At 40.0% G+C, this 27999-nt stretch overlaps 3 protein-coding genes and 1 long non-coding RNA gene across 7 annotated transcripts in view; 2 read left to right on the top strand and 2 right to left on the bottom strand.

Annotated features, from left to right (window-relative positions):
• Positions 1–707: 707 nt before the first annotated feature.
• Positions 708–13334, top strand: hs3st1l2 (heparan sulfate (glucosamine) 3-O-sulfotransferase 1-like 2). Of its 2 annotated transcripts, XR_014877157.1 has the most exons (3): positions 708–962; positions 2116–4471; positions 4598–13334. XR_014877157.1 is itself a non-coding variant. In XM_085179810.1 (2 exons), the coding sequence occupies exons 1-2, from the start codon at positions 708–710 to the stop codon at positions 2779–2781; spliced, it is 921 nt and encodes a 306-aa protein (XP_085035936.1). In that variant the 3' UTR covers positions 2782–13334. The 2 variants fall into 2 exon arrangements, 1 of the variants encoding a protein (XP_085035936.1); XM_085179810.1 differs by having other exon boundaries at positions 2116–13334.
• Positions 3382–27999, bottom strand: part of LOC146506285 (uncharacterized) — a 68311-nt gene continuing 43693 nt past the window's right edge. Inside the window, exon 2 of the long non-coding RNA XR_014877158.1 lies at positions 3382–5971. This is a non-coding gene — a long non-coding RNA (uncharacterized LOC146506285). The remainder of the gene's footprint in view (positions 5972–27999) is intronic.
• h2az2a (H2A.Z variant histone 2a) lies at positions 13473–15651 on the bottom strand. Of its 3 annotated transcripts, none has more exons than XM_085179817.1 (5): positions 15515–15651; positions 14468–14545; positions 14233–14346; positions 13973–14102; positions 13473–13852 (listed from the first exon to the last, which is right to left on the bottom strand). In XM_085179817.1, exons 1-5 carry the CDS (start codon positions 15515–15517, stop codon positions 13791–13793), a joined length of 387 nt encoding a protein of 128 aa, XP_085035943.1. In that variant the 5' UTR covers positions 15518–15651; the 3' UTR covers positions 13473–13790. The 3 variants fall into 3 exon arrangements, with proteins under 3 accessions (XP_085035943.1, XP_085035944.1, XP_085035942.1); XM_085179818.1 differs by having other exon boundaries at positions 15511–15639; XM_085179816.1 differs by lacking the exon at positions 15515–15651 and having other exon boundaries at positions 14468–14551.
• Positions 16173–19504, top strand: LOC146506289 (transcriptional regulator protein Pur-beta). The gene has a single exon (XM_085179811.1). It carries the CDS (start codon positions 16260–16262, stop codon positions 17175–17177), a length of 918 nt encoding a protein of 305 aa, XP_085035937.1. The 5' UTR covers positions 16173–16259; the 3' UTR covers positions 17178–19504.

The following is a 27999-nucleotide window of genomic DNA, read 5'->3' as shown; positions in this document are numbered from 1 at the left end:
GTGCAGATTCAGCACACACACACACTCAAACGTGTCCATCTTCAAGCTAACTTGGGATTCCTAAAGCATGTGCATGTGCAGTACATGCAGCAGACAAAAAAATGTACCACATTTAAAGTTAACCTACATATGATCAAAAATAGTTGCCTCATTGCACCTATTGTTCTATTTAAACTCTTATAAACCACTTATTAATAATACATTCGATTTTTCGAAATGTTTTTTTCATGCTTGAGGCTAAAACATTTTTTCGTTGTTTTGATCTGACTGCAGCTTCCTTGAGTTACAGTAAATAACAGCCTAAATCGTGTTACGAGGTTGCAATAAAAGTGATAAAAAAAAAAACATTAAAGGTCTTAGTTCAGCCTTCAGTTTTCATGCTGTTGAATTTTAATAACGATTGCTCGCAGTAATTTATATTCAGACGGAATTAATTTTTGCTTATTTATCATCAACTTTCTTGACAAGTGTATCACTTTTCGACCTTTCTGCTACACTGGTGCTATTAAAGAAGAAAGTGGCAGAGTGAGACAGTAAAAGTGGATGATAACCTTTATTTTTTTTCCTGCTTCATAGGTTGTCCAATTGAAGGGCTCCCTCCCGAGACCCCCCGCTGACTCATAACAAGCACAACGTACTGGTCCGGGAGCTTCATGAGAGTGTGCTCATAACCATCACTCCACCCCTGTGTGTGTGCGTGTGGCACCATGCTGTGGACAGTGCTACTAGCGCTGCTGGTGCTTCTGCTGCTGCAGACTCAGCTGTCTGTGTGCTTAAGGGAATTGCGCTCTGGGGGTTCCAGTTCTTCCGTCTACTCCCCTCCATCATCCTCTTCCTCCTTTTACAATGCTACCCAGCAGCGGCTGCCCGGAGCTATTATCATTGGCGTGCGGAAAGGTGGCACCAGAGCCCTGCTCGAGATGCTCAATCTGCACCCAGATGTGGAGGTGGCAAAGGCTGAGGTAATAAACAAAACACTTTTCACTATCACAAGCTGTGGACAATAATTACTCAGTTTGCACTTAAGCACTTAAGGGTTGTTAAGTAGTTTCATCTTCTCTACTCTAACGTCAAACTGGGATAAAATGTTCCCATTCAGAAAAATGTCTGTTTTCTTCTTAAATATATGATGGACGTCAAAATCGATTTTCATACGTGTCAAAAATTAATTTGTAGTTTTTGTTGAAACCCTTATGTGAAATCTCACATCAACATTTTTTTTCTTTTCACTTGTATATCCTGTAAAATAAATCTGCTTTTATTGAATTGTACAAATTTCATCAGTGTGCCTCAAAACCACCTGATGGTATTCAAAGAATAGCAAGGTCAACCTCCAGAAGCTCGCAGCATTTTGTATTTAGAGTGGCAAAATCCAGGCCAAGACCCAGGCATTGGTTGGCCATGGAAAATCTGAAAACTCCAAGCAAAGAAAATAACATAGTACTAGTTGAAAATTCAGTAAGTAATAATGATTGTAACTGTGGATAGACCTTCTGTGTCTGAAAATATGTATTAAGAGACTCAGCTCTAACAATATAGAGCTGCACTGAAGCAAAAAATTCAATCTCAGGGTAATGGAGCTAACAAAATGCCCCAGGTGCAAATATATACTGTAAAAGTGTAAAACTCTGCACTCGGGGAGTTGGAGATGCAACTCAGGCAAGACCAAGAGGACACAGAGGCGGTCTAATTATCAAATGCGTGAGGATTTTCTGAAAGTTTAGTTCAGGCCAAACACGTACTGCATCTTCTTCAGTGCAGTAAAGAAACCAGAGCAAAGAGAGTTGAGTTTCTGTGTAGTTTGTCATGTACATTTGTAAGTATGATGAATGGTGACGGGCCTGTCCTGAAAAGCTGCACTGAGAGAAATCCTAATCAGGATAGTTTAAAGTGAGGACTATGAAGTTAGAAAGCTGGTGCCAAAGAATAGATTGGTTTAGACAAGATTGGGACTAAATGAAGAAAAAAGCTGAAAGTGTTTTAGATGGTAAAAAGATTTAGAAATTATTAGATGTCCCTAAAATTTCCTTTTAAACTAAAATTTCAAAACAACAGTGTCAACAAGTGGTTTAAAAATAAATGAAGAGCTGCTTTTTTCCCCCATCTACATCACAGGTGCATTATTTCAATGTGGAGGAGCACTACCGCAGAGGTCTGGCCTGGTACCGAGCCCAGATGCCCTTCACCGTCCCAGATCAACTGACAGTGGAAAAGACCCCAGGTTACTTCGCAGCTCCTCAGGTTCCTGCACGAGTTTGGGACATGAACCCTGCTGTCCGCTTGCTACTCATTGTCCGGGACCCAGCTGAGAGGCTGATCTCTGACTACACCCAGGTTCTGCACAACCGCCTAACACGACACAAGCCCTACAAGCCCCTAGAGCAGCTCCTACTCCACAAGGGCCATATTGATCCTGGATACAAGGCACTGCAGAGGAGCCTCTATCACCAGCACCTTGCCCGCTGGTTGGAGGTCTTCCCCAGGGAGCAGATCCACGTGGTGGACGGAGATGCGCTTATTCGGGATCCCTTCCCTGAGCTGAGGAAGGCAGAGAGGTTTCTGGACCTGCCGCCCAGGATCAACCCGAGCAATTTCTACTACAACACCACCAAGGGCTTCTACTGCCTCCTGTCGGCTGGACACGACAAGTGCCTGGACGAGTCTAAAGGCAGGCCACATGCTCCACTGAGTACCCAAGCCTTGAAGAAGCTTTGTCGGTACTTCAGAAAGCCAAACAAGTTATTCTTTGAAATGGTGGGGAGGTCATTTGCCTGGTGCTGATCCGCTGAGCAGAGTGACAATGAAACGCCTCCTGAACAGTGCCGACACATTCAGGGACGCAGAGGGAGAGATAAAACTGTGTTTTTCTAGCTAGACGAGTGGGAACATTTAAAAAAAAAATCTCTTTTTGTTGATACCTACTCAGGTATGAATGTGGCCAACATGTGCAGCACGTGTGAAGACAACAAACTGCTGATGTTGAACCTGTAGCCAACATAAACCTTTACCAAGACCATGTTGGTGCCTCCAGGGAAAACCTCACTTGCTGAAGCTACAACAGCCGTGCCATACACAAGTGTGAAACTGAAAGTATAACTAACTCCCTGTTAGTTCTCATGTGTGGGCCGTTAAAAGAATATGTGACGACTTTGATGTGATGTAGAAATAGATGACTGGTCAAAAGATGGTTGCGTTATTGTTGCACTATGAACTCCAGTTGCATAAAAAGTCAATCAAGGTTCGATGCAAACGATTTTAAAGAGAAAACAAGTCCTCGCTTTGATTTTTCTGAACAACTGTAAAACTTTTTGTGTTAGCAAAACATTTTAATTTTTTCCTCATGGCTATTTTGGGCTATTTTACTGAATAGATGCTCACGAGTTCTTTTGGAAGAGGCTCACTGAAAACCTGTTTTTGCTTTTTTTTTACGCTCAAGGCCAGCATAGTGCTATTGCTAGTTTGTGTTCTTTTTTAAGATGTCCTTCTAATAAATGTCTTCGGTGGTAAAGTCTGTTCCCTGAACTCCAGCTTCGAGGTTTAAAGGGATTTAAAATGTCAAACATAAAGACACGGTGATATAGGCTCACTGACAGGCCTCTCTGGAAACACCTCTCCCTCGAAGTGGATGAAGATGTTCCCTGTCAGTGTCTATTGAACATGTTCTTTACATCAAAGATCAAAGCAAGCGTACGTCTCTTTTCATTATTAAGTTATTCCTGTGTAGGTGTTACCTTCAGTTTCACCACCACACCGCAACGAACGACACCTGCAGGTCACCAGAAGGGCTGTTCAGTTCCTGACAGTATTCAAGGCCAAATGGTTTTCTTACTTTAATCCAGTTCATCTGGAAGGGCTTAAAAAGGCGGACAAGTCATAGCATCAGTACATAAAATAAAAGCCTTGTGATTAAAGGATATCCAGGGTGCTTTTAACCCAGACATGTCTTTAGTTTGATGCACTTTCAAAGTACATTCCACAAGGCAGAGTTAAATTTAATTTAATTTAATTAAGTTAAATTGTTCAATAATTTAGAAGTAAAAGGTATAAATCTGTAAGTGTTTCGTTGGATAACAACTAATAACAACTGTGTAGTAGCTGCACAGCATTTCATATCAAAGCAGTATTCTATTGTACCTGTCTCTGCAGTTCCAGTTTACACAAAACTCCTCCTAGAGCTAATTACTGGCCTTCAAGGTAGCTATTTGTACCCTCAAAAGCAGGTCCTGAAAGGTTTACTAATAATGAAGATGGCAGAAAAAAGACAGAAAAGCAAAGAAGTAGACTGGAGGCTGTGGTTTCTTAGAGCCCTGACTATGGATCAATCGCAGCTCCCATAAATGGAAGATCTCTCTGGTACCCACTGGAGAGAGGATGACAAACAGAAAGAAGAAGGAAGGATGGGACACAGAAACAAGTACAAAGATAGTAGGGCAGGTAGGTACATTATAGATAAACGGGCAGTGTTTGGGGTGTCGTCCAGCATCAGAATATCCTCATTTTGAGTGCCAAAAAGATACACGTATGTTTGCAATATTAGGATGCAATGTAAGTTATGTGAGTCGCTGATCATAATTTGGCAGTAATATGCTTCTCTAAGAGGGTTAGTGTGATACAGATACATTCCCTGTGTAAAGGGTACCTTAGAGGTCAGTGTTTTGGTGGGCTTACCTTATCTTTTGAGAGTGTAAAGGTGACGAGGGTCTCTTCAGATATTTTGTCAGGACAATAGGATATGTTATATATCCAATATAGCATATCCTAACAACTTGCCACCAGCAGATTTGATACCTCTTTTAAATTAAATATGATAATTATTCTGCTATTAAATATTTATTTATATTTATATTTTATTTAAATATTTTATTAAATAGTTTCTAGAAAGGGACTGTGTGAATATTTTAGGACTCCCTGTGTTTGGCTGACTGCACTGTACACTCCTGGGTATACTGAAGATATCCTTTCTCCACTGTGAGCTGAGACGGCCCCTCTGCTAACTGTACCAGATGAATGTGTGTGTTTAACCTTCTAAGACCCAAACTCTTTCATGACATGCATTTTTAAATTCTCTTTGCTATTTGGGCTGTTTGGGGCCTGATGAATATAAAAACAAAGAATTTCCAGATTTTTTTTTTAACCTGATTTTATCTCTGACAAAAATAAGATTGACATTTGTTTTAAATTTCAATCGAACATTTGCAGTATAATGTCCTCGTAAGTGGTTATCAGGCCCTTGTAGAGTAAAATTTTTTATTTTGGTCAAGACATCCCAAAATGTGATGTCCACATATGTGGATGCCAGGTCCTAGGAGGTTAATCAAATGAATGAACAGTTACGACATGAAAAAAATGATTTCTTAGCTGTTGTTTTACACCATAAACGGCTGCTTTCTGCAGCTCAACACATTGTGAGTGACACTGAACGCATTCTTTTGAAAAACATGAGCTGAAAAAGGCTACTTTTTATTTCAAAACACCAAGAAAAACTTCCAAGAGGAGTTTAAAGCATCTTATTTAGTGCCTGGTTAATTTACACTGTAGCTTAAATCAACCATCCCTGCATTTCCTGTTTTTTCCAGTATTGTGTCTCTCTCTTCTCTTGATACTGCACCTTCTGCACACAATCACATAACAACACATAATGATACTGTGACAATTTTTTTACTTGAAAATATCTTGAGGAGCTGCTTTTTGTTTCTACTACTAACAGTCTAGTCCGTATTTTACTTTCTTCAAGGAAAAAGTAATGTGGAATCCTTCACGCTTTGTTAGAATGTGTGAGGTTTTTTTTACATTAAATAACTTCAGGAATTTACAGGTTTGAAAACTATAGAAACAAGTTGAAAAAGAATTTCTGAATTCTTACCATGTAAGCTGTCCCTGTTCTGTGTGGTACATTTCAGGCAGTGCAGAATATAATGGGAGCTGAAGGCTGACCTCTGGCTGTCACACTCCCACCATCCTCGGGAGAAAACTGTAAAGAAGGAGACAAAGGGAGATGTAAGAATAAACAAATGATTCTTACTCTTTGAAGATGTGAGGCAGCGCTGGCTTTCATGTGTTCCCACAGAGGCCCAGACTCATGTGGACAATACATCTGATGTCACTCTCAATCACAGAAATCTTTACTTCATGTGCTGGAGTTCCTGAGTTTGCAGCTGCTTCATAACCAACTTTTTTTTTACCTGAAAGTCTGAACATCAGGTTTATTTTAGAGGATTTGATGGACAAGGTGAAGGAGTAATCTGCTATCATATTTGATGGTAATCAAAGAGTTCCTTTGCAGATATTTTACAATAATGCTGCTCCTTGTGGCCACATGATTAGCTTTAAGGATGAAAATTTTCATTAGTCCACCACTTTTCTCCTGGTAAGGCCATAGCAATGGGTCAGCAATGGGTATGACCAAATTTAGGCCCAGAGGCTGAGCTTCCGGGTATCTCTAAAATAAGAAAGTGTGTGACATTTCAAGTCACAGCTGTCTTCAGTTTTGCAAAAAAATATATACTTTTTGTCCTCTGAAATATAATCAGTTCTTGTTCTGATTATAATGTTAGACAAAGGCACCTTTGATAGCATATTTGCAGTGCTGGAACCTTTCATAACACCGAGAATTTCGAGTAAACTGTGGCTCACTGTGCACATGAAAGTGATCCATTTCACACCCGCACACATGGTGTGATCCTCCTTGCTATCAGTCACACCCTTTGATGTGTACAAATATGGCAAATTCAAATGTAATTCATTACTTGTTGTGCACTTGCAGTACTTAAGACTGACACAAAATCTCTAGGTACAACAGTGTGCCTCTGCACCATTTGGGAACTACAACTTCACACAGTAAGAAGACGAATTGTGTGAAGTTGCTACAAAGTTACAGATGCACTGCAAAAAAACAAAACAAACAAAACAAAGCAAAAAAAAAAACACAATAAAAAACATTTTTCTCAGGTTTCATGGGTTTTCTGATCATTCTCACCTAATAAAGATATTAGTGTTAAATTAATCCACCCATGAGCTCAATCACTTAATATGTGACTAATGATACCAGGTCTTAGAGACGGTTGATTATCACTGGCTTGTTTTGTCCAGAACATTTTGTTTCCACTTCAGGAAAGTAGTGACATTTCTTAGAAAGAAGACTTTTATTTACAGACTTTTCATGCCTGTCTTTGCTGGGAAAAAGTGTTACAAAATGTGTCAAAAAGGTTAAGTTTAATTTGTTATTATTCAGCTCAGTTCAGAGCCAACAATAATACAGAGAAATTATTAAAAGACAACAAACATTATACCAAAAAATAAAACATTGTGAAGGCGAGATTAGAGGGAGAAAATTGAACAATGATGAAATCAGACAGCAATGAGCATCAGGCCAAAAGAAGAACAAATTTGCACTTTTATATGCGATATGAAATAAACAAATAAAATAGGATCCAAAAGATTCAGAAGGATATTTGTTCATTGGAGACCTTTTCAAAATGCAGGGATAATGTGGATGTAGATTTTAATGATCTAGGTATCAGGGTCTGAAAAAAGTGAAAATGGATGTCCTAGAATGTTGTGGAAAATATAAAGAAATTCTGGAAATTCATAACTGTACTTAAATACAGCACCACAGGACATTACCCTCTTGTGCTCGAGGTGCTGATCTGCCTTTCTCTCCGTCTCCCTGCTACAACTCTCCGTGGGGACGTATGGGCAGAAAAACCTGCTTACCTCCTCCCAGGAGTAGCTGTGGCCACCTGAACTCCAGCTGTCTCTCATCACTATCAGCTGCAGTATTTAAACCAGGCTCTCCTTGTCGTTCACTCCCAGTTTGTTATACAATGCTGTTGGTAGTCAGTGTTGGGAAGGTTACTTTTAAAATGTATTCCATTACAGAATACAGAATACATGCCCCAAAATGTATTCTGTAACGTATTCCGTTACGTTACTCAATGAGAGTAACGTATTCTGAATACTTTGGATTATCATGCTGTTTACAACTACGTGAATGTACTATTGCTGTGATTTATTACTGTTACTGAAGGTCCGTGGCTCCGAACCGTAGTAAAGGGACCTCTGGCTAATATGTCGTGTACTGTGTCGGGCTTGTAGCTGAAAACTAGCTTGTTGTGTGGGTCAACTTTGCTAGCGAGAGACAGAGAGAGGCGTTGAAAGGCTGCTCCAACGGACCTTAATGTTTTGAAGTAAAACGCGAACACAGTGTACAGTCGAGTCTTAATAGCTTACTTACAACTGGGCTCGTCAGGCACTCTTCTTGGCTGCAGTGGTTATTATTATATTTACATGCTTCTAGCTCCCGTTTTTGCTCGATGACAGCTCGTACTTTTCCTTTTTCTCCCTCCCTCGCTCACAGACACATAACGGGTATGGCAGTCCATTCTCCCTGCAGCACGGACTACACTGCCCACCAGGCTACATTCTTTAGAGCTATACCGGTAGCATTCTGCCTATTAGCTTAGCACAACAACAACAAAAAGGCCTCTCTCAACCAGGAAACACGCAGAGAGAGAGCGTCAACCTGTAACCATGGCAACCGTAACGCTGCCGCCTGGAACAACAGAACGTAGCTGTCAAACAAAACCCGAACAGTCCTGACCCGCCACAATATGAAACAGGGAAGTACCGCCGTGTAATCCATTTATTTCAACAAAGTAACTGTATTCTAAATACCACCTTTTTAAACGGTTACTGTAACGGAATACAGTTACTCATATTTTGTATTTTAAATACGTAACGGCGGTACATGTATTCCGTTACTCCCCAACACTGTTGGTAGTATCACTTGGGCTCCCATTTCCAGTCTTACTTACCTTTGCTTGTGGCTTAGATTTATTCCTGGAGGGCCAGCTGATTGCTTGGGGAGAAGGCTGGCTCTAAGCCCATCTACAAGAACTATTGGTGAATAGTGGGAAAAGTTGGAGAGTGGAGCCTGGGGAGATATTTAGCATTGAACCTGAGAGTCAAGTTTTATGGAGATTTGGACTTTTGTGTTGAGCTCCAGGCTAATTAACCTGGGAGAGGAGCAGAGTCTGATTTGAAGGTCTGGCTGAACTACTTTGGGGATCTCGCTTCTCGGGTGATTTGATTCTTTTACTTCTAAATGAATAATCTGAGTGTGGATCCTTGCAGATTTATCCTGTGGAAGAGATTGAGCCAGACCCCTGAGAGTTTGTTTTTGCATCATTCTCACTTGTTCTGTTTGCAATTTCCTCATTAAAATCTGTAACCTTTTCAGAGCATCTGCCTTCAATCTTTTGGTTAAAAAAAAAGGGTAACGCATGTATTTCAAGAAGCATCCACTGCCTGACACTGTTTTGAAAGATGTTTTGTTTCACTTTCATTTGGACCTGATAATGGGCAAAAAAATAATGAAACACCGTGACTCGGTTTGGGTTTGTCGTGTAAAGAGAAAAGAAAAAGTGTCTCGGTGTATTCGAGATCTGTCCGCAAAGGTCAGCCCTGTTAGCAATGTAATAAGATCCTCACTATTAGACTGTGAGCCACCACACATCCGAAGCAACGCGTTTCATCATTTCAGAGTCATTACACCTCTGAGTCAGACATAAGTAAACAAAAGTTCAAAAGTATCTGTGATTTTTTTTTTTTTTTTTTTAATAAACTGGCTTTCTGTTCCTGTCACCCAGAGAGGTGATTGATCTTCTGCCGTCTCATCACTCGTCTCTTCCATGTAATTTGCTGTTCAAAAGATATTATCTGACGCTTCAGCCTGTGGGAACCGCAAAAGAAATAATGAGATAAGCACGACAATGAGGTGTTGTCGTGATACAAAACATAAAAACTAGCTTGTCATAAGGTATTATAGAAAAATAAATAAGCACTGCAAAGAAATGAGGTTTTTAATGATTGGGTAAAGACTTAGCTTTCTCTGTTTATTTGGAAACATAAGGCTAGAATAGACATTAAAAAATGGACAATAGGCATTACCTCTGAGTGTAATGCATATTGTTTATTTTGTACATTATGGTACCTATTATTGTCAAAAAGAAGAATAAAGTAATCATATGATTGTGCAGTTAGATCCACCCCTTGATCTTCATGTCTGGCATAAACACACCAGGATGACATCAAGACAGCAATAACTCAAGGCTTCCCATTGAGACTTAAGCTGGGTTAAGTTCATCTAAGTATATGGAAACAGCTATCCTTAAGCAGCCCTATGAAAAACTACAGGGTTATGGTCACAGTCATCAGTCAGAATGGCCGAGTATTTCCAGTTTGTCAGTCCAACTCTCACCAAGAAAACAAAAAGCATGTTCTCCAGAATGTTGGATGATTTCAATAAACTGGTAGTGTATTTGTCATGGTTTGTGCAGGGAGGCGTTCCCAGGTATTGACATGAACCCCAAATGCAGTGAGGAACATGCGGAAAATGCATAACTCAAGCTCAATCAGGTCCCAAACCTCCAGACTCATGAGTAACACCTCAGACCAAGTTTTTTTTTCTTTTCACTACTTCTAAGCACCGTACATGTTGTTCTCTATTGTGTGCCTTTTTCTTATTTTGGAATATATTTCTCCTATTTTGCATGTATCCCTCTTAATTGTTGAGCACCCATAATTTTGTTGTAGATGTACAATGACAACAAAGGGCTATTCAGTTCTATTCTATTCTGTATTCTTAGATAGAGGTTTGCCCTCAGATTGTCACAAAATATAGGCTTGATCAGGAATCAGAGTCGTGACTGAGAACTCAACTAATACTCTAGTATGGGAGAAAGAAAAATGGCAAATATTTAGATAGTGATTGGGAAAATTAGGGAAAGGTAAGATGGTTTATGGTGGACAGAGGACTTGGAACAGAAGTCTGAGGACATCTAGTGGATGGATGGGGTATGACAGGAAGCAGGAGCGAGGCAGATCAGAGTAACTGATGGTCTTGTAAGCAAAAGACCAAAAAGATGCCATAGTTGACCTTGTGTCACAAAACAATATTAGATATTTTCTTTTTATATTCTCTAGGAAAGTTTTTGCTCTCATGAGAGGTGTGTGCTCTCCCCAGCTGAGCTGAAAACTGCCAATCACTGTATGAGGTTTACTTAACAACTGGATCCCTTTTGAAACTCTCACTTCTTCTGTAATTAATACGTGACTACATTTTTATTTTTATTCAGAAATTCCACTTTAGTAGAACTAAACTAAACTAGTTAGAACTAAGATGCAGAGTAACTTGAAATAAATAAATAAATAGGAGATATCACCAAAGACAACTTATACAGAACTTGCATTTACAAATTTGCAAGTAACTGCAAACTTTGTAGAAAGCTGATCACATCATGAGCCAAACTGAGACCATTACAGTTAAATGATATGGGGAAGCGGGATGTTATCTAATATAGTATTGTTCTTGAGAATAAATAGTTCATTTACAATTATATTCTACATCAGCCTTTGTATATGTGTGCTCACTTAAATAACCTTATATCTTTAATTTTAGAGACAAAGAGAGAGTAATCAAAATATTTACAAATATGATAACATCCAGTTTTGATTGCTGAAGCAGTAGTGTGAAAGTAGTGTGTGGGTGTATAACAACTAGCATCTATTGTGTGAATCTCCAGTTCTACCATGTATTCAAGGGGCTATTGGGTTGAGATGTGATGACTTTGTGTACATTAAATGATTAAATTGTCATGATGAAGAAACCGGTACGAGATGATCGGAGCTTTGTGAGATAGTTCATTAACCTGTTGGAAGGAGCCATATGAAGATGGGCATGCTGCGATCTTAAAGAACGTGGTCGGCATCAATACTCGTGGCGTAGCGTTTACATGATGCTTGCAGAAGCATTATTGTGATCATCAGACCAGGCAACATTTTTCCATTCTTCTATTGTTCACTTGGGACACAGTGGGACAAAGGAAACTGCCACTTTTCTCTTTTTTTTAACCATTTCCTGTAAACCCTGGAGATGGTTGTGCAGGAAAATTCCAGCAGATCAGAAATTTCTTAAATATTGAAATGAGCCAATCTGGAACGAGCAACAACGTTCAAAGTTGAATTTGCTTTCTTCTCCATTCTGATGCTCAGTTAAGCAGGTTATCTTCTCCATGTCTGTATGCTTAAATACATCAAGTTGCTGATGTGTGATTATATATTTGAGATAACAAACAGTGGAACAGGGGTTCCTATCAAAGTGGGCAGTGATTGCATCACTATTAAATGTTTGGGTTTTTTAAATGGAACTTAAAGCAGGTTTAAATATCTGATCACATGTCGTAAAACCCTCTATTTTAGCGGTGCATAACAATCATGCAATTAAAACAACTGTCAATAAATTTTACAAGAATGAAAGAGAACTGATGGTATATAAATTTAAATAGACAAGTTGTAGTTTTTAGAAAACTTTCCCATGTTTTCCGTTCGGGGTAATTTCAATGTGGAGATATATTTAGCTGTAGGATAAATTATTATTAATGTCAATGTAAAAAAAAGAACAGGCTTATTTAGTGTACGGAGTAACTGATAATAGTAAGGGATCACCCTCCTGACATAAAAGCCTGAACCTGTGTTAAGACCACTTGAAATTTCTAACTTTAGTAAGATCTCAGAAACATAAGCTACTTTATAGTTTAGTTTTGATTGGATTTTATATTAACATTAATTTCCTGAAATTATTTTTATGCAGAAAGCTTTTATCTGGTGCTGCCGTTTTGAGTCATTAGAGCACAAAGTCTTGTTTTTAACCATTAGGGAGTTTCCAAAATACGACTAAGTCAATGTGAAAGCATATTTGGAGTTATGCTCATGATTTGCAGCGTCACATGTAATGTTCGTCTCTATAAATGAGTTTGTTTCAAACCAAGTCAGAGATAACATGCCAATGGTGTTTATTCAAAGATAAAATAGGCAAAGTCATTTCCCTGAATACAGCTTTAAAAAAAAGAAAAAGGCTCCAAAATCTGAACGTTAAAAATGAAATGGACTTTTAGAAGGGGAATATAAATATATTTTTAGTATGCCTATATATTTTGGTAGTGTAGACAAATGTTTTCAGCGCTGATTACTCATCCTCTACTTTTTTTCCCAAAGTATCAGAGTACTGAATGTACCCAGTGGTGATATGTAGCTGACAAATGGCAGGACTTGTGTTCCACAGTGAGGCAACAAGTTTACAATCAGTGTTTCCCAATTAGCTGAGGATTACACTGTTAATACGTAGTTTCAAGTTTAACACATTTTTTCAACTGCTGTAAACATTAAGACAAAACACTGTAGCAGGCGGTTACAACACGTTATTTCATTTTGATGTAAGAAAAAAAAAGTAACTTTTAATACATCACTATTCTTGTGCAGTTCAATTTTTTTTTTTTTACAGTAAGTCAAAAGGAAAAAAAGCACCATCTTACCATTTAGCTGTTATCCAATTTACTTTCAAAAAAGAAATTCTCCTTAAAAATGTGTCATAGTAAATATCATAACTTCAGAGAAAATAACCACAAAACAAGATCTTTTATATAAAAAACAGTTTAACAATTTGTTTTTTCAGTATAAAACATTACACAGAGCCAGGCCAATCAAACAAATTCACTGCCACCATTTCAAATAATCATTAACTCCCCAGTCAAACACTCTACATTAACATACAAAGGGTTTACTGTCTTTAAGGGGTTTTCTGTACTTTTTATCTAGTTATTGGTAAATATAACAAACACAAAGGCTAACAATCACTCTTCGTTTGCTATAATATTAATAATAAAAAAAAGAACAAAGGTGAACTCCTGGTCCGTTCAAAGCCCAAGCCCCCAAATTTCTGGTCAACATGGCATCTATGCAGTCTTCTGCTGGCCCTTCTTCCCAATGAGGGATTTGTGAATGTGGGGAATGACACCTGAAAGCAAAAGGAAATGTACATGAGATTTACATATATAATCTGCAAATAGAATACAATCTATACACAGATGGTTTATATAAGATATCGATTAATCAGTCCAGAAAACTGCCAGCTCACCTCCTCCAGCAATGGTTGCCTTGATAAGGGAGTCCAACTCCTCGTCACCACGAATTGCCAGCTGCAAGTGGCGAGGAGTGATACGCTTCACTTTCAAGTCTTTGGAGGCGTTACCCGCCAACTCTAGTACCTGGAAAAAACAAAGAAACAAGGATTCATATCAACAGAAAAATTAGCTACAGTGAAAACAACCAAAGCTGACATTAAGTAACACTGTTAATCAAAACAAAGTTAAAAATGGAGGGAATGGGAAGTCTTACTTCAGCAGTGAGGTACTCAAGTATGGCAGCACTGTAAACAGCTGCTGTGGCTCCTACACGACCGTGGCTGGTTGTGCGAGTCTTCAAGTGCCTGTGGATACGACCCACTGGGAACTGTCAGGAAACAGAAGTAAGATTGTGGTCCTTTTTTTTTTTTCTCTAAGCAAACGTCCTGTGGCACTTAACACCTGCAGCAAAGCCACAAACTGCACCACGACAAATGATTGACATTTACCTGCAGCCCAGCTCTCTGGGAGCGCGACACTGCTTTCGCCTTGGCTTTGCCACTGTCTTTTCCTGCTTTGCCACCAGCCTGCATTGAGTGATTAAACGGAAAAGAAGAAGATGAAATCAGAAAGTGGGAGCAAATGTGAAACGAATACGCCTGACTTGTATTAAATGAAAAATAAAAGACTTAAAGTGACATAGCAAATTCGAATCTGAATAAATTAGAGAGTCACCGCTGAGCTCTTCGTGTTATTGTTCTAGTAGTTTACGTTACGCCCGGTTCAACAGTTGTCGCTTTCCCGCCAATTAAAAATAAAACAGAAATGAAAAGTAGCAACGTTAACCGGCTCTGGAAACAGCAAGTATACACCCTAAAGATAAAATAACCGATTTAATAGAGACAATAACGACTCCGTTCCTTAAAAAATACGAGAACCTGTCAGCAGGTTGCTGGCAGTGACCCCGCGACAAACAAAACAGACGCGCCACCTTAAGACCGTCAGCGGTCAAGTTTTCATTCAGAGATTTTGACAAAGAAAGTTGGACTTACAAAGTCACCTGAACTTAAATAAAACACAAAGTCGTCTTTACTAATTTGCACCACCTGCAGACTTATTTTAAAGGAATTATTCAGCAGCTAACAGTTAACCAGCCGTTAAGCCAACGAACTAGCTAAAGTTAGCTTGCAGTTACTGCTAAAGCACCATCCACAGGCTACACCGACTCAAAGAGCAGTTTATTCTCCTAAATGAGCGACCCACCTCCAATAATTTGCAAATATACCCAAAACAACTCGCAACAAACACTCAAAGCTTAAAAGCAGTCTACTTTTAGCCGAAAATCCACACGAATCGAACTTCTTACGGTAACGATAATGCTAATGGTTTAGCTGTCAGTTAGCTTCTTAGCAAGCTTGTTAACCACACACAATCTGCGCGGATTTCCCCAGTTCAAATTCAAAGCAGGACTTTCTACAACTGCACAGTTATTCAAGCAAAAAAAAAACCCGCAATATCTCCTATAACACGTTGAGCATTAGCCCGAGTTCACATACCATTTTTCCCGACGCGTTATTTTATTGTAGCGCTGAGTAGATTCCAAACAGTTTCGGCTCCCGAAAGCAAAGAAACAATAAACCTTTTCGCAAATCGTTTGCATGCAACCCCTCGTGGGAGCCGAGAGAGCCAATAGGAGAGTGCGTTGTTACTTCGAATCTCAGTCTAAACCAATAGCCTTGCCCTTTGCAGAAATTCCACCCATCCCCCACCCTAAGCTCATCGTGCCTGTCTTTGCGCACGAAACCACGAAGTAGGCGGGACTGTGTGTTTGTGTGTAGTGTCCTTCCAGGGACATCCATCCTAAAACCGTACAAAATACATAACAAAGCGGGCTATAGCTGGGATTAATTCAGTGAAATTCATGAAATTCAGTGCAAGGACACGAATAACGTCTTCAAGCATGTATATTATTGTACTGGCGTCATACATGAATTAGTTATGGCTGTAAAATGATCTCTAAATGACATGTACTCCACTGAACATATGCTACAAATAATCGATAAGCAGTTATGGATCGCAAATACAGTATCTCCTCGAATGTCATCTGGAAAGCCGTTACGTTGTCTTGACGGGCATTAGAAATAGCGAATGAAAACTTGGGCTTTTCGTCTGATGTTTTAACTGACAGGCACAACAGCCAACCGGAGCTCAGCAGTCAGCGTCCGGTTGCCTCCGTGAGCTCGGTAACAAGGGGGGTGGGGGTCAAAGATACGCAGAGAAAACGGGCTGCTGGTGGCGAAGATGGCGGATGGGGATAGTGGTAGTGAGCGCGGTGGCAGCAGCGGTGGCGGAGGGGGTGGAGGCGGCGGGTTTCAGCATTACCAGCGGGAACCGGAGACCCAGGAACTGGCGTCGAAGCGGCTGGACATTCAGAATAAACGTTTCTACCTTGACGTAAAGCAGAACGCCAAAGGCCGGTTCATCAAAATCGCCGAGGTCGGAGCTGGCGGCTCCAAAAGTCGGCTGACCCTCTCTATGTCAGTTGCGGCGGAGTTCCGTGACTACCTGGGGGATTTCATAGAGCACTACGCCCAACTTGGGCCTAGTACTCCGGAGCAGATTGCTCAGTCCTCCGGTGGGGATGACACCGGGCCTAGACGGGCCTTGAAGAGCGAGTTCCTGGTGCGTGAGAACCGAAAATACTACCTCGACCTAAAGGAGAACCAGCGGGGTCGGTTTCTCCGGATCCGACAGACCGTCAATAGAGGCCCTGGTTTCGGAGTCGGAGTGGGTGGCATTCCCGGTGCTGGCCTGCAGGCTGGACAAACCATCGCACTCCCGGCCCAAGGCTTAATAGAGTTCCGTGACGCCTTGGCCAAGTTAATAGACGACTACGGGGGAGATGAGGAAGAGCTTGCCGGTGGCGGAGGGGCCGGGGGCTACAGCGAGCTTCCGGAGGGCACCTCAATCATGGTGGACTCCAAGCGGTTCTTCTTTGACGTTGGATCCAACAAGTATGGAGTTTTCTTGCGGGTGAGCGAAGTAAAGCCCAGTTACAGAAACTCTATAACAATCCCCTTCAAGGCGTGGAGCAAGTTCGGGGGAGCGTTCAGCCGCTACGCCGAGGAAATGAAAGAGATCCAGGAGAGGCACCGGGATAAGATGTACGAGAGGAGAGCCGGAGAGGAGTCAGAGGGAGACGATGTGGACGACGATTGATGCAGAGAGGAGTGGTGGCTATTTGTGATGGAGCTGACAACATGATGCAAAGCCTGGATATAAACAGAGAAACGGAGAGAGAGGAACGACTATTCTGTGCATGATGAAATGAATCCGGAGTTAAATAATTAAAAAAAAGTATATTTGACTGAGAAATTACTGTCTATATAAGAGAATAATGTTATAAAGTTTAGGTGGATGTTATAGCTAATTGAGTGCAGACTGCAGTAGTCAGCTCCTGTATGAGATTTCCCCTTTGATTTAAAAAAAAAAAAGAATATATATCTATATATATATCTATATATATAAATATAAATATATTGATTGTTCATATGACCTCACATGTAGCCCAGCAGATTAAGTTTGGCAGAGACACAGCAGTAGATTACCGGTACCACTTTCTAGTTGACATCAAATGGTAAGAGCTCACCTGGCGCTGACCTGTAGTCTGTGTGATGATAATAAGGAAGTGTGAAACATGTGACATACCCAAACCAGCAGGCGCAGTGTGCCAGTGAGCCAGAGCACCTGCACCGTTCACCATGGCTGTGTGTGTTTCTTGTCTAAAGTGACCTGTAACGAACGGCTTGCCCAGACAGACCCACAACGCTCAGAGCCACAGTTTCAGCTACATGGGAGTGGGGTGGCACCCTTGACATCGCCGGACATCCTCTCAGCCCAGTGAGGTTCCCTGTAAGGTGATCTGTTACAAGCACACGACTCATTTGGATTCTACAGACAATCCAAATGAGTTCAAATGACCTCCCACCCTTCTTCTCTCCTTGTTTTGCACCCTTCCACTTTCCCTCCTGGGCATTCCTCAGGTGCTGACTTCTTGCTCCGATAGCTGAATTGCGGTGTGGCCTGCTCACACGTGGCTCGTTGTGTCTCAGGGCTGGCAAGTCCCATCGGTATTTTGGGGTATATATCTATATATATCAGCACTACCTGTGCCTGTGCATCATCCTCAAGAGGTTCTGGGTGCAGATCTGGTCAGCCAGTTGCTGCAGCTGAGCCATCTGTGGCAACTGATGATGTCTCCTAAGATGCATGGCCACGTCTGACCCCTGTGACCTTTTTCTCAAAGGGGGACGCAGTGAGCTCAGGCCTGTAGCACTGGTCACGAATTTAAAAAAAGCTTAATATTGCCGGGCTTGAGCTACAGTCTCAAGGGTATTGATCTTGTTGACTCACTTGGGGTTCACCATTTGGATCCTCTAATCTTGAACTCAGACCATTAATGACTGAAGTACTATTCAGTCTGATTGTAACATAAATTAGGTGCTTTTGGAAAACTAAAACCCATAATGGGGTGCTGTACCTAAAGGAACATAAAGAAAAATATATATACTGGAAGAGATTTACTTACTAAAAAAGATCAAGTATAGATAGAATTATTTTTCAAAAGAGATATATTAAAATATGTCTTAGAAATACGAGACATTTAATAGATAATGCTGCCTAAAGTGGCTTATTTAAAACACTAAACTTGGATGCAAATGTCCAGGGTGATATTTCATACCTGCTTTTTTCCTAACATGTCTGTTTTTTTTCCTTAGAGGAAATTAAAGAGAGTACAACAAATTGATAACAGAGTATGTTATAGCAATTTATAGAAACAACTTCACTGAAGTAGTTTGTCAGCAAACACTCAGCACTCCAGTTCACTTTACAGAGCATCGAGTTGTCCCCTCGTTTCAGTCCACACCTTTTAACCCATGTTTTGTCATGAATTGGCTTTTCCATCAGTTGCCAAATGGCGCAAACATAAACACCTGAAGTCATCGACATTTCGTCTTTAGTGCTCCTTTTTAAAATATGATCATTTTTGCATGCCTGCTCTTACGCGGAGCTGCCTTGTGTTCTTTTCTTTTGCATATTCTGATTGCTGTATAATGGTATTTATCCATATTTTTTTTGAGAGCGGTTTAAAGTTTTATTTCTGCATTGCAATAGACAAAAGAAAGTTTACTTCACAGCCTAATTTAAAAAAAAGCCACAACTTTCCCTCATATTTTGGGAAATGTCACTCTCATTGTCCCATTTCCTTTGGTGTGCAAAACCTCTCGTTGAATTTTACTTTACCCACTTCAACACAGCAGAGAAATGCCATATGAAAAAAAATAAACACCTGGGAGCAATAGTTTTTTTTTCTTTTCTATTGATATGAGTATACTATATATGATATTACACATGCGATTGAACTACATCCTTCTTCCTGTACTGTGTTACGTGAAATGGCAGCTGTTTCAGTCATGTGTGTTCTGCTGTATTCTACCAAGTTCCTTTCAACGAGAAATAAAAAAAAAAAGATTTTTTGCTCAGGAGAGGCGTGGTGTTTTTTTTTTTGTTGTTTTTTTTTATTTCCCAAAACAAAAGACAGACAACAAATAACAGACTTACTACCTAAACCCATAAAGTCTCAATAATATAATCAAAAAGGCTTTCATTACGATCCAGACTTCAATAATATGTCCTTGTAATGCTGGGTGTGATTGAACGGGAGTCTAAAACTTGATATTAAGTTTAATATAATAAGAAAACCATCAAATATTCAGATTTTTAAGAAGCTGTGAGGAGAGAATTTACTTAGAAATACCTTTATTAATCTGATACAGTTACCCGCTGTAGCTTCAAGATGATTTAACAGTTTTTCATTTAAAATTTGTGGAGTTACATGATATGACGTGGTATGACACATCAGTCCTTGAAGCCCTTTAGAAGTATTCTATTATTTAATTTACGTAATGGTATATAGGTATGACTGCAGCTTACTCTCTTGTAACAAGTCAAGGCTGAGTCCGTTTTGTGCACAGTTCAGTTTAGTACAGCGGTTTCTAGCCCTTCGTCACGAGTCGTGAGGATGAGACAATAAAACATAATCTGTATTTAAGACGTCTATCTTTTATAAAAATGAAATAAATTTTACACTAAAGTATCAACTGCAGTGATAATGCATTTGATAGGAAATTTGACAGAAAACATCCAGTTCCCTGTGTGAAAATGCCTTGTTGTTGTCAGAGAATGGCCAGACTGTTTCAAGGTGATAGGACGGCAACAGCAACTCAAATAATCAACTGTTACAACCGAGGTATGTAGACAAGCATATATAAATCCGCAATATGCTGAACATTGAAACTGCTACAGAACAGTAAACTGAACCTATTTTGCAAATGTGCTCACTACAATTGGACAATAGAAGCATAAAAAATGTTGCCTGCTCTCATGAGTCTTGATTTCTGCTGCCACATTCGGGTGGGAGGGTCAGAATTGGCTGCAAACAACATAAAAGCATGGATCCATCATGCCTTATATATTAATTTGGGCCCCTTGGCATCAGCTGATCGTCATTTAACAACATATCTGAGCATTGTTGCTGACAATTTCCATCCCATTATGACTACAGCATATTCATCTTCAGATGTCTTATCCCAGCAGGATAGCACACCATGTCAGCGATGTGCAGTCATAAAAAAAAAACAAAAAAACAAACTGTGGTGCTGTCATGTAAAGCTGGATGCAAATCTCTGAGGAATGTCTTAAACACCTTGTTGACAGGAAGAAGTAAATAATAATAATGAACTTCCAACAGGCAGATTAAGATAAGCAGCAACATTCATCCATCTATCTAGTTTCCATTTTAGGGCTGGAGCCAGTCCCAGCTGTCATTGGATGCTTGGTAGGGTACACTCTGAAGAGGTGACCAGTATATCACACAGAGAGACGGACAACCTCAGATTCAGATCTACTGCCAATCATCAGTTATTCTAATAGGAATGTCTTTGGATTGTGGGAGGAAGCTGGTGTACTTGGAGAGAACCCCCATAGGCAGAAAAGTGATGTTAAATAACATGATAATTTATTGTAGTTTATTATTATCTTATAAAAAAAAAACATTCCTAAAAATAGATATCCATACAGGCCTAATGACTTCTGAAATAAAATGATTTTTTTTTAATTAGTTTACTCTTTTTCACCTACAATACCCAATTTGACTTAAATCTTTTTCTTGTTTTTTGGGGGGGGATAAACAGCGCTAACCAGTGAGTTGAAAAGGCATTTCACTAGCTGGGCCCACATTCTCATTTTAGGCTTGACAGCGTTTTAATAGGTAAAGGTGAATGCTTTACCTACTAAATGAATTGAGCTCCGGTTTGGGGAAGGCCTTGAAGGGGCCTGGCGACGGCTCCTGGGCCTGGCAGATCCCCATGTACTAAATAGAAGTGAAGAAGTTAAAGAATTGAAAACAAGGAGGGAGGGGAACGTAAACGAGAATGAACAGTTTGCAGAACTGGGGGAACCTATATAGATGACAACCGGAAAGAGTGTGTTTGAAGGCGTGGTCCTGCTCCTGAAATTCTGATACATAATCTCCAATAATAAGTCATACGACCAAGGTATTATCCCTCTATATGAGGTATATTCGGGCTCATTTAGTTTCCAGCTAATCTCCTTACAGCACACTTTCACACCGGGATGGTTCAGAAAGTAAAGCGTCTGTTAACTGGAACAGACTTCTGCGTTTCCAGTCACTTACACCGTCGGAAAATCAAAAGAAACATATCTTATGGAGAAATTATCATCAGTATGTTCAGAGGAGGTCCGGAGACAGGTTCACTAGTGAGCACAGCCATTTTAAAACATGGCGGACACTCTGTCATGGTTTAGGAATGCCTTGCAGGCAGTAGTGTATGCAGAAAACTAAAGATTATGATCCACCATGCACTACCATCTGGAAAGCATCTGATTGGCAACAGCTTCATCTTTTTTTTAGCATGACAATGATCCCAAACCCTCAGCCAATACAGCAAAAGCATATGGGGGAAAACACATACACAATGGAACCCTATCAGTGAGAGACCTGACTCAGCGTTACTGAGCAGCATGGGAACATCTTGAGAGCGAATGCAACACACCCATTTTGAAATATACATGTGAAATGTCACACTTTTAGCTTCATTGTGATTCATGATGTTTAGTTGCGATATAGACCAAGAAGGGGAAAAATTGAAAAATTGTGTTTTATAAGGTTTCCAGAAAATCTGTACTGAAAATGCTTTCAAAACTTAAATACATGTTACATCATATACTACAAAAAATATCCTTTTTGCACCAACAAAGAGATTCCAAAAGTGCTCAGTTCAGCTGAAAATTTTAAATTTATTTGAAAATAATTCAATAAACAAATAAGAGCTCTGAATTCCTTCAAGAAGGAACTTGGATAACAGTTCACGAAGACTACCGTTCACATTTTCCTAGCAAAATAAAAAGAAATACGGTATGGCTTAAGACTTTTGCACAGTATTGTGTTATTTAGTGTTAATATTGTATGCAAGTATATAAGTGAGCCTTTTTATATTACTCTAAAGCACAGTGCAGTGTGGTGAACATGTATATGGGAAGCTGCTTGGCTTTTTCTGGTTTCTGGGTAATGGAAACCTTACTCTGTTCAAAAAACTCAGTTCATGACGTTTATATTAATCATCAGCTGAGGCCGTGTTTACGGAGCCGAGCCGGGTGAAATCATGAGGTTTCGAACAGTTCAGCTGCGTGTCAGCGAATTGATTGAGCTCAGAGTGACGTTTCTATGCGATACACTGTTTTGCTTCGTCTGGACTGGTTTCATCAGGATTTGTCAGGACTGCTACTGAGGAAATGATAAGAGCCAGAGCAGAACCAGAGCTCTGTGGGATCAAACTAGAGATGTGATTACGTTTCCAGTTTCACAATTTCTAAATAAAAGGATCAGAAACACTCAATGTTTTCCCGAAAAAGGCACCTCATACTTTCAGTAAGCCCTCAATATGGCCTCAGTGATTCATGAACAACATGAACGACTCGGATTTAACGTGCCAGCTTTGTAGTAATGATGCATTGTATCTCCAGGCTGTCTGCTACCACATTTTGTTTCCCAAATATCGTTGCAGCTGTTCAGGAGGTACGTCTCTTTGATGCTTAGCAGCAGCACAGTTCACTCTGTGATTCACAGCAGTGATGCTAAATCCTGCTTTGTACTCCGCTGTCTCTAACCTTGCAGTTCATCCGAACATCATGGGCCTTACATCCACACATACACATTTAAGTTCACACGAACAGCACCACCCCCTCCGCCATGGGTTAGCCAGTTTATATGATCTCCCTGAGCTCAGAGTGATGAAGAGTGCGCAGAGAGGCTAAACGACGAGGGACGGAGCACTAATGGGAGAGAATGAGAGAGAGAGTACAGCTCAAGGGCATGTAATACCATGCTGAGCTGGGTGTCAGTGGAAGAAGGGATTATTTCACATGGTGCTGGTGTCCTGATGGCCTGCTCCAGAAATACAAGCCACACTAAGCTGCCCATCCATCATTCAAAGCGGACAAGCGTGAGAGGTGATGAAGAAGACAGTGGATTGGATCTCTATGAGGTGGTGGGGGTTAAAGACATCACCAAACCTCTGCCTCTCGTGACACACTCAGCGAAATGTATCCATGCATGTATGGAGTCCACCTTGCAGGTGATGCGTGTGAGTAGATGAGAAAGGGAAGTGATATTTTCAGAAGGAGGCTGTATGTCAAGTATGTCCATCGTCTTCTGATATCCAGTTCATGGTAACAGGAGTGCTGGAGTCTATCCCAGCTGTTGTAGACTAAGAGGCAGGATACACCCTGAGCGGGAGACTGTTGCATACCAAGCACAGAGAGACAGGCAACAAGGTCATGACAATTCCTGATGAAACCAGTTCAGACTTACAGTATTTTTCCCACCGAGTGACACGAAGCTCTGTCATAGAGCATTTTGTCTACACACATTAACACAACGTCAGCATCACTATTTTAACAGCTCTGTTGTGTAAGCAGCATCTCAGCTGATGATTAAAGCAAACTTCAAGAATCAGTCTGAACTCATTGTCTATAGCAGAGTCAGAGACGTCCAGAAACCAGAAAATGTTTCGTATCAGTGCAGGAAACAGTGTGAAGGACAGCGTGATTTAAGTACTTTCTGTCAGAAAAAGAAATATAAAACACTTTTATATTGATAGATGATTTATTGGTCACATGTTCATTGAACCATTGCTGAAATGTTTCATTCTAGATCAAAATGGATTGACTAAAGATCACCCACTGAGCTTCACAGTTACAATGACCAGCCCTAACTTGTCACGAGTCCTTGTCTAAAATGCTCAAAATACTATTGCTCTATTTGCAAATTCTTAACAATGGAATTAAATTACTATTAAACCTAAATCATGATGAATATATTAATAAACCTTCATACTGTTAGTACCCAGGCAGTAATAATAGTCCAACTATGTCCTACATGTGCAGGTCTCTTATATCCTAATTTGACCTTGGCTGACACAAATTATTCAGGGTAAGTGTATCTGCCTAGATTGTACCACGCACATCTGCATGTGACATAATGTCCAGCTTTGGGCCACATGTGACGTTTACCAGTGTTGTAACTGAGCCAAAAGTGCTCTGAGTTGTCATGTTTAGCCCCAAATGTGTCTGCTATATGAGTAGGTAGTTAAATATAATACAACCACACCCTCACATTTCAAAGAGTGGAATCTTTTCAGACTCTCCCATTTACACGCAACGTAAGTTACTTAGATGATTATGAGTATGAATCATTTAACAAACTTCAAAATCAGGTTGTAACAGAAATTCAGCACATGTGTATAATTAAGTCAGTTCTTAGATATGTATATATGCAAGTATGTTAACATTTCGTATATGCAAAATGTGAACATATCTGTATGTACAATACTGTGCAAAAGTCTTGAGCCACCCCAATTTCTTTATATTTTGCCAAGAAAAGGGGAAATACACAAAATATAGCATGTAAAGCAAACAGAATTTGTTCTAATGAGCTTGGAAGTCAATATTTGGTGTGGCCATCTTTTTTCTTCAACGCGACCGGAACCCTCTTAGGCAAACTTTTTCACAATTCCTTTAAATAGCCTTCAAAAATGCTTCTTCAAGCTTCTGGAAGGACATTCAAAGCTCTTCTTTGGATGTTGGTCTTTTGTTCTTTTCTCTGACAAAATGATCACACACTGCTTCAGTAATGTCAAGGTTTGGCTATGGGGAGGCCAATCCATGACTGATAGCGTTCTATTGTGTTTTTCTATGCAGGTCTTTTACTGCATTGGCAGTTTGTTTAGACAAAATGCCAAATACCACTAATTGAAAACAAAGCCTCAAACTATGATAGAGCCTCTACGTGTCTTTAGGGATGGGTACCGGTATCCGGTGCCATGATGGCACCGGTTCTGACATAAACGGTAGTAACCAGACCGAAAAGCAGCGCACATTTCGGTGCTTTATTTCGGTGCTTTTTTTTCCTGAGATGTGATACACTTTGAATTCTAGCCAATCATTTTACGTTTCCGGGGATAGTAGGCGGGTCCAGGTACGTACGTTCTTTTAGAGCAGAGCTACAGATTAAAAATGCCCAAGGCGAAGCGGTCAAAAGTCTGGCTGTACTTCACAGCAAAAGATGCAAACTCAGCAGCCTGCAACAAGTGCTTTAAGGTGATACTGTGGAAAGGAGGTAACACCTGAAATCCGATGAAACACCTGGCGACGCATAGCGTTTTTTTTAAAAGCCGAAAAATGCGCCGTATTTGATAGCTTGCTGCGAGACCTCACACCGTGCACATCTACTGCAGGTGTGGTGCCTGTTATCGGACGAAGAGTTAGCAACATCCCCCAAAAAGCTGAAGAGTAGAGTCCTGGTCCCTAGCCCTGCCAGTGTAGCAGAAATGATGAGGATGATGATGCAGCAGCAGCCGTTCTTCTCTGCGTGAGTAGCTTAATGTTGTTCGTGTATAATTTACGTTGAGTAGGCTAACCACGTTATTACATTAATGTATGTAAGGTGAACTAGCAAACACCATCATAGCTACATGCGGCTGTCTTCTTGTTTGATGGCAGATACTCCCTTCACCCTGGCCAAAAAGGCAAAAATGACCAAATAAAAAGTGGGAAACAGTTAAACATGAGAGGTTTTTGGATAAAGTTTTTGTTTTTTCCATTGTTAAAGCACTGCTTCCAGCCAAGAGTGATACCATATATGCCCTATAGCTGCAGAAAAGGCTAACATTGTTATCTTTTTACTAAAAAAACAGCTGAACATGAGAGGTTTTTGGACCAATTTTGTGTTCTCCATTCTTTAAGCACCGGTTCGAGCACCGTTTAAGCACCGGCACCATTTCAAAAGTACCGGTTTGGCACCGGTATCAGATAAAACCTAAACGATACCCATCCCTACGTGTCTTAAACATGACTGTAGACAATCATTGTATTGTGTAATTCTTTCCTGACCTCTGAACTCAAATTTGGAGTCATCGTTCCAAAATACCTGACTTATCATTTGTGGGTGAATAGTAGATTGATCAAATGAAACACCGGATGCATTTCTCAGCTATCGTGCTATGATTTTGCTGAATTATGTTCTTATTTCTTTGGCACATGAAGATAAAATACTGTGCATCTGTTGTAGATATTTTTTTTTTGACGTGACATGTCTTCTGTCCTTCACATGTTCAGTATCCTCATATTTTTAAAGGACACATTGCATAACATACAGTGATGTGCAAAAATTTTCAGCTGAACTGAGCACTTTTGGAATCTCTTTGTTGGTGCAAAAAGGATATTTTTTGTAGTATATGATGTAACATGTATTTAAGTTTTGAAAGCATTTTCAGTACAGATTTTCTGGAAACCTTATAAAACACAATTTTTCAATTTTTCCCCTTTTTGTTCTATATCGCAACTAAACATCACAAATCACAATGAAGCTAAAAGTGTGACATTTCACATGTATATTTCAAAATGGGTGTGTTGCATTATGTTGCAGACATGACTCAGCTGCTGTGTGTTCCACCCAGAAGAAACCCCTGTCCCAGCAGATGTTCTATAGCGGTTGTTTGGAAAGAGCCATGAGCCAGAATTAGTGATTACAATCAGTTGAAGCAACCCTGCATATGGGCTTTATAGCCCTAACAAGATGTTACATATTTTGACTCCAACAACACACAGGTTTATTTCCCTACCTAGGAAGTTTTGTAGGGTCTTACCTTACACTATAAAGCGTCTTGAAGCAACTGTTGTTGTGATTTGGCATTATGTAAATAAACTGTGACAAAAAAAGTAATAAAGTGATTAATTAATTGCTTAATGAGGTATCATTAAACTACTTTTTCTGTTTGGACTATAGTTCAACAGATTGAATAAACATAGTTAAAATGGCTTTTGTTAGAATTAAGAGAAGCTGTACAGCATACCACTTCCATATTTTTTTTCAAATAAACTTTATTTATATCGTTTAAAATCATAAATTAGACATTTGCCTTACAAACTCATAATCAATGAAGCTTAAAAATGACAATCTTTTTTAAAAGCAACAGTGGTTTCAACTCAAGTTAGCGCCTACAGTGCGTGCAAGCAGCCTGAATTGTTTCTTGTCAGATAACTATGGAAACTGATATGCTAATTAAGTCTGATATGGCGTTAAAGGAGGAACTGAGGTGGATGTGAGTTACAAAGCAGATGCGCATCAACTGTGAGCAGGCTGAAGCAGCTTGAATAGCACATTCCAGATTCAACAATTACACTCACTGGGTACATTATTAGGCACACCTCGCTACGCCAGCGTTTTTCTTTCAGGACAGCATTAATTCTTTATGGCACAAAGAATAAGCTGCTGGAAACCTCAGAGATTTTGGTCCATATTGACATAGTGGCATTGCACAGTTGCTGCAGATTTGTTGGCTTAGCGTGCACGATGTGAATCTCACCGCACACCAAAGGTGCTTTAACAGACTGAGATCTG

This window comes from Neolamprologus multifasciatus, chromosome 12, assembly GCF_963576455.1.
Source record: "Neolamprologus multifasciatus chromosome 12, fNeoMul1.2, whole genome shotgun sequence".
Taxonomy (NCBI): Eukaryota; Metazoa; Chordata; class Actinopteri; order Cichliformes; family Cichlidae; genus Neolamprologus; species Neolamprologus multifasciatus.
Note: the sequence above shows the minus strand (reverse complement) of the source record. Positions and strands in the feature narration are given on the sequence as shown.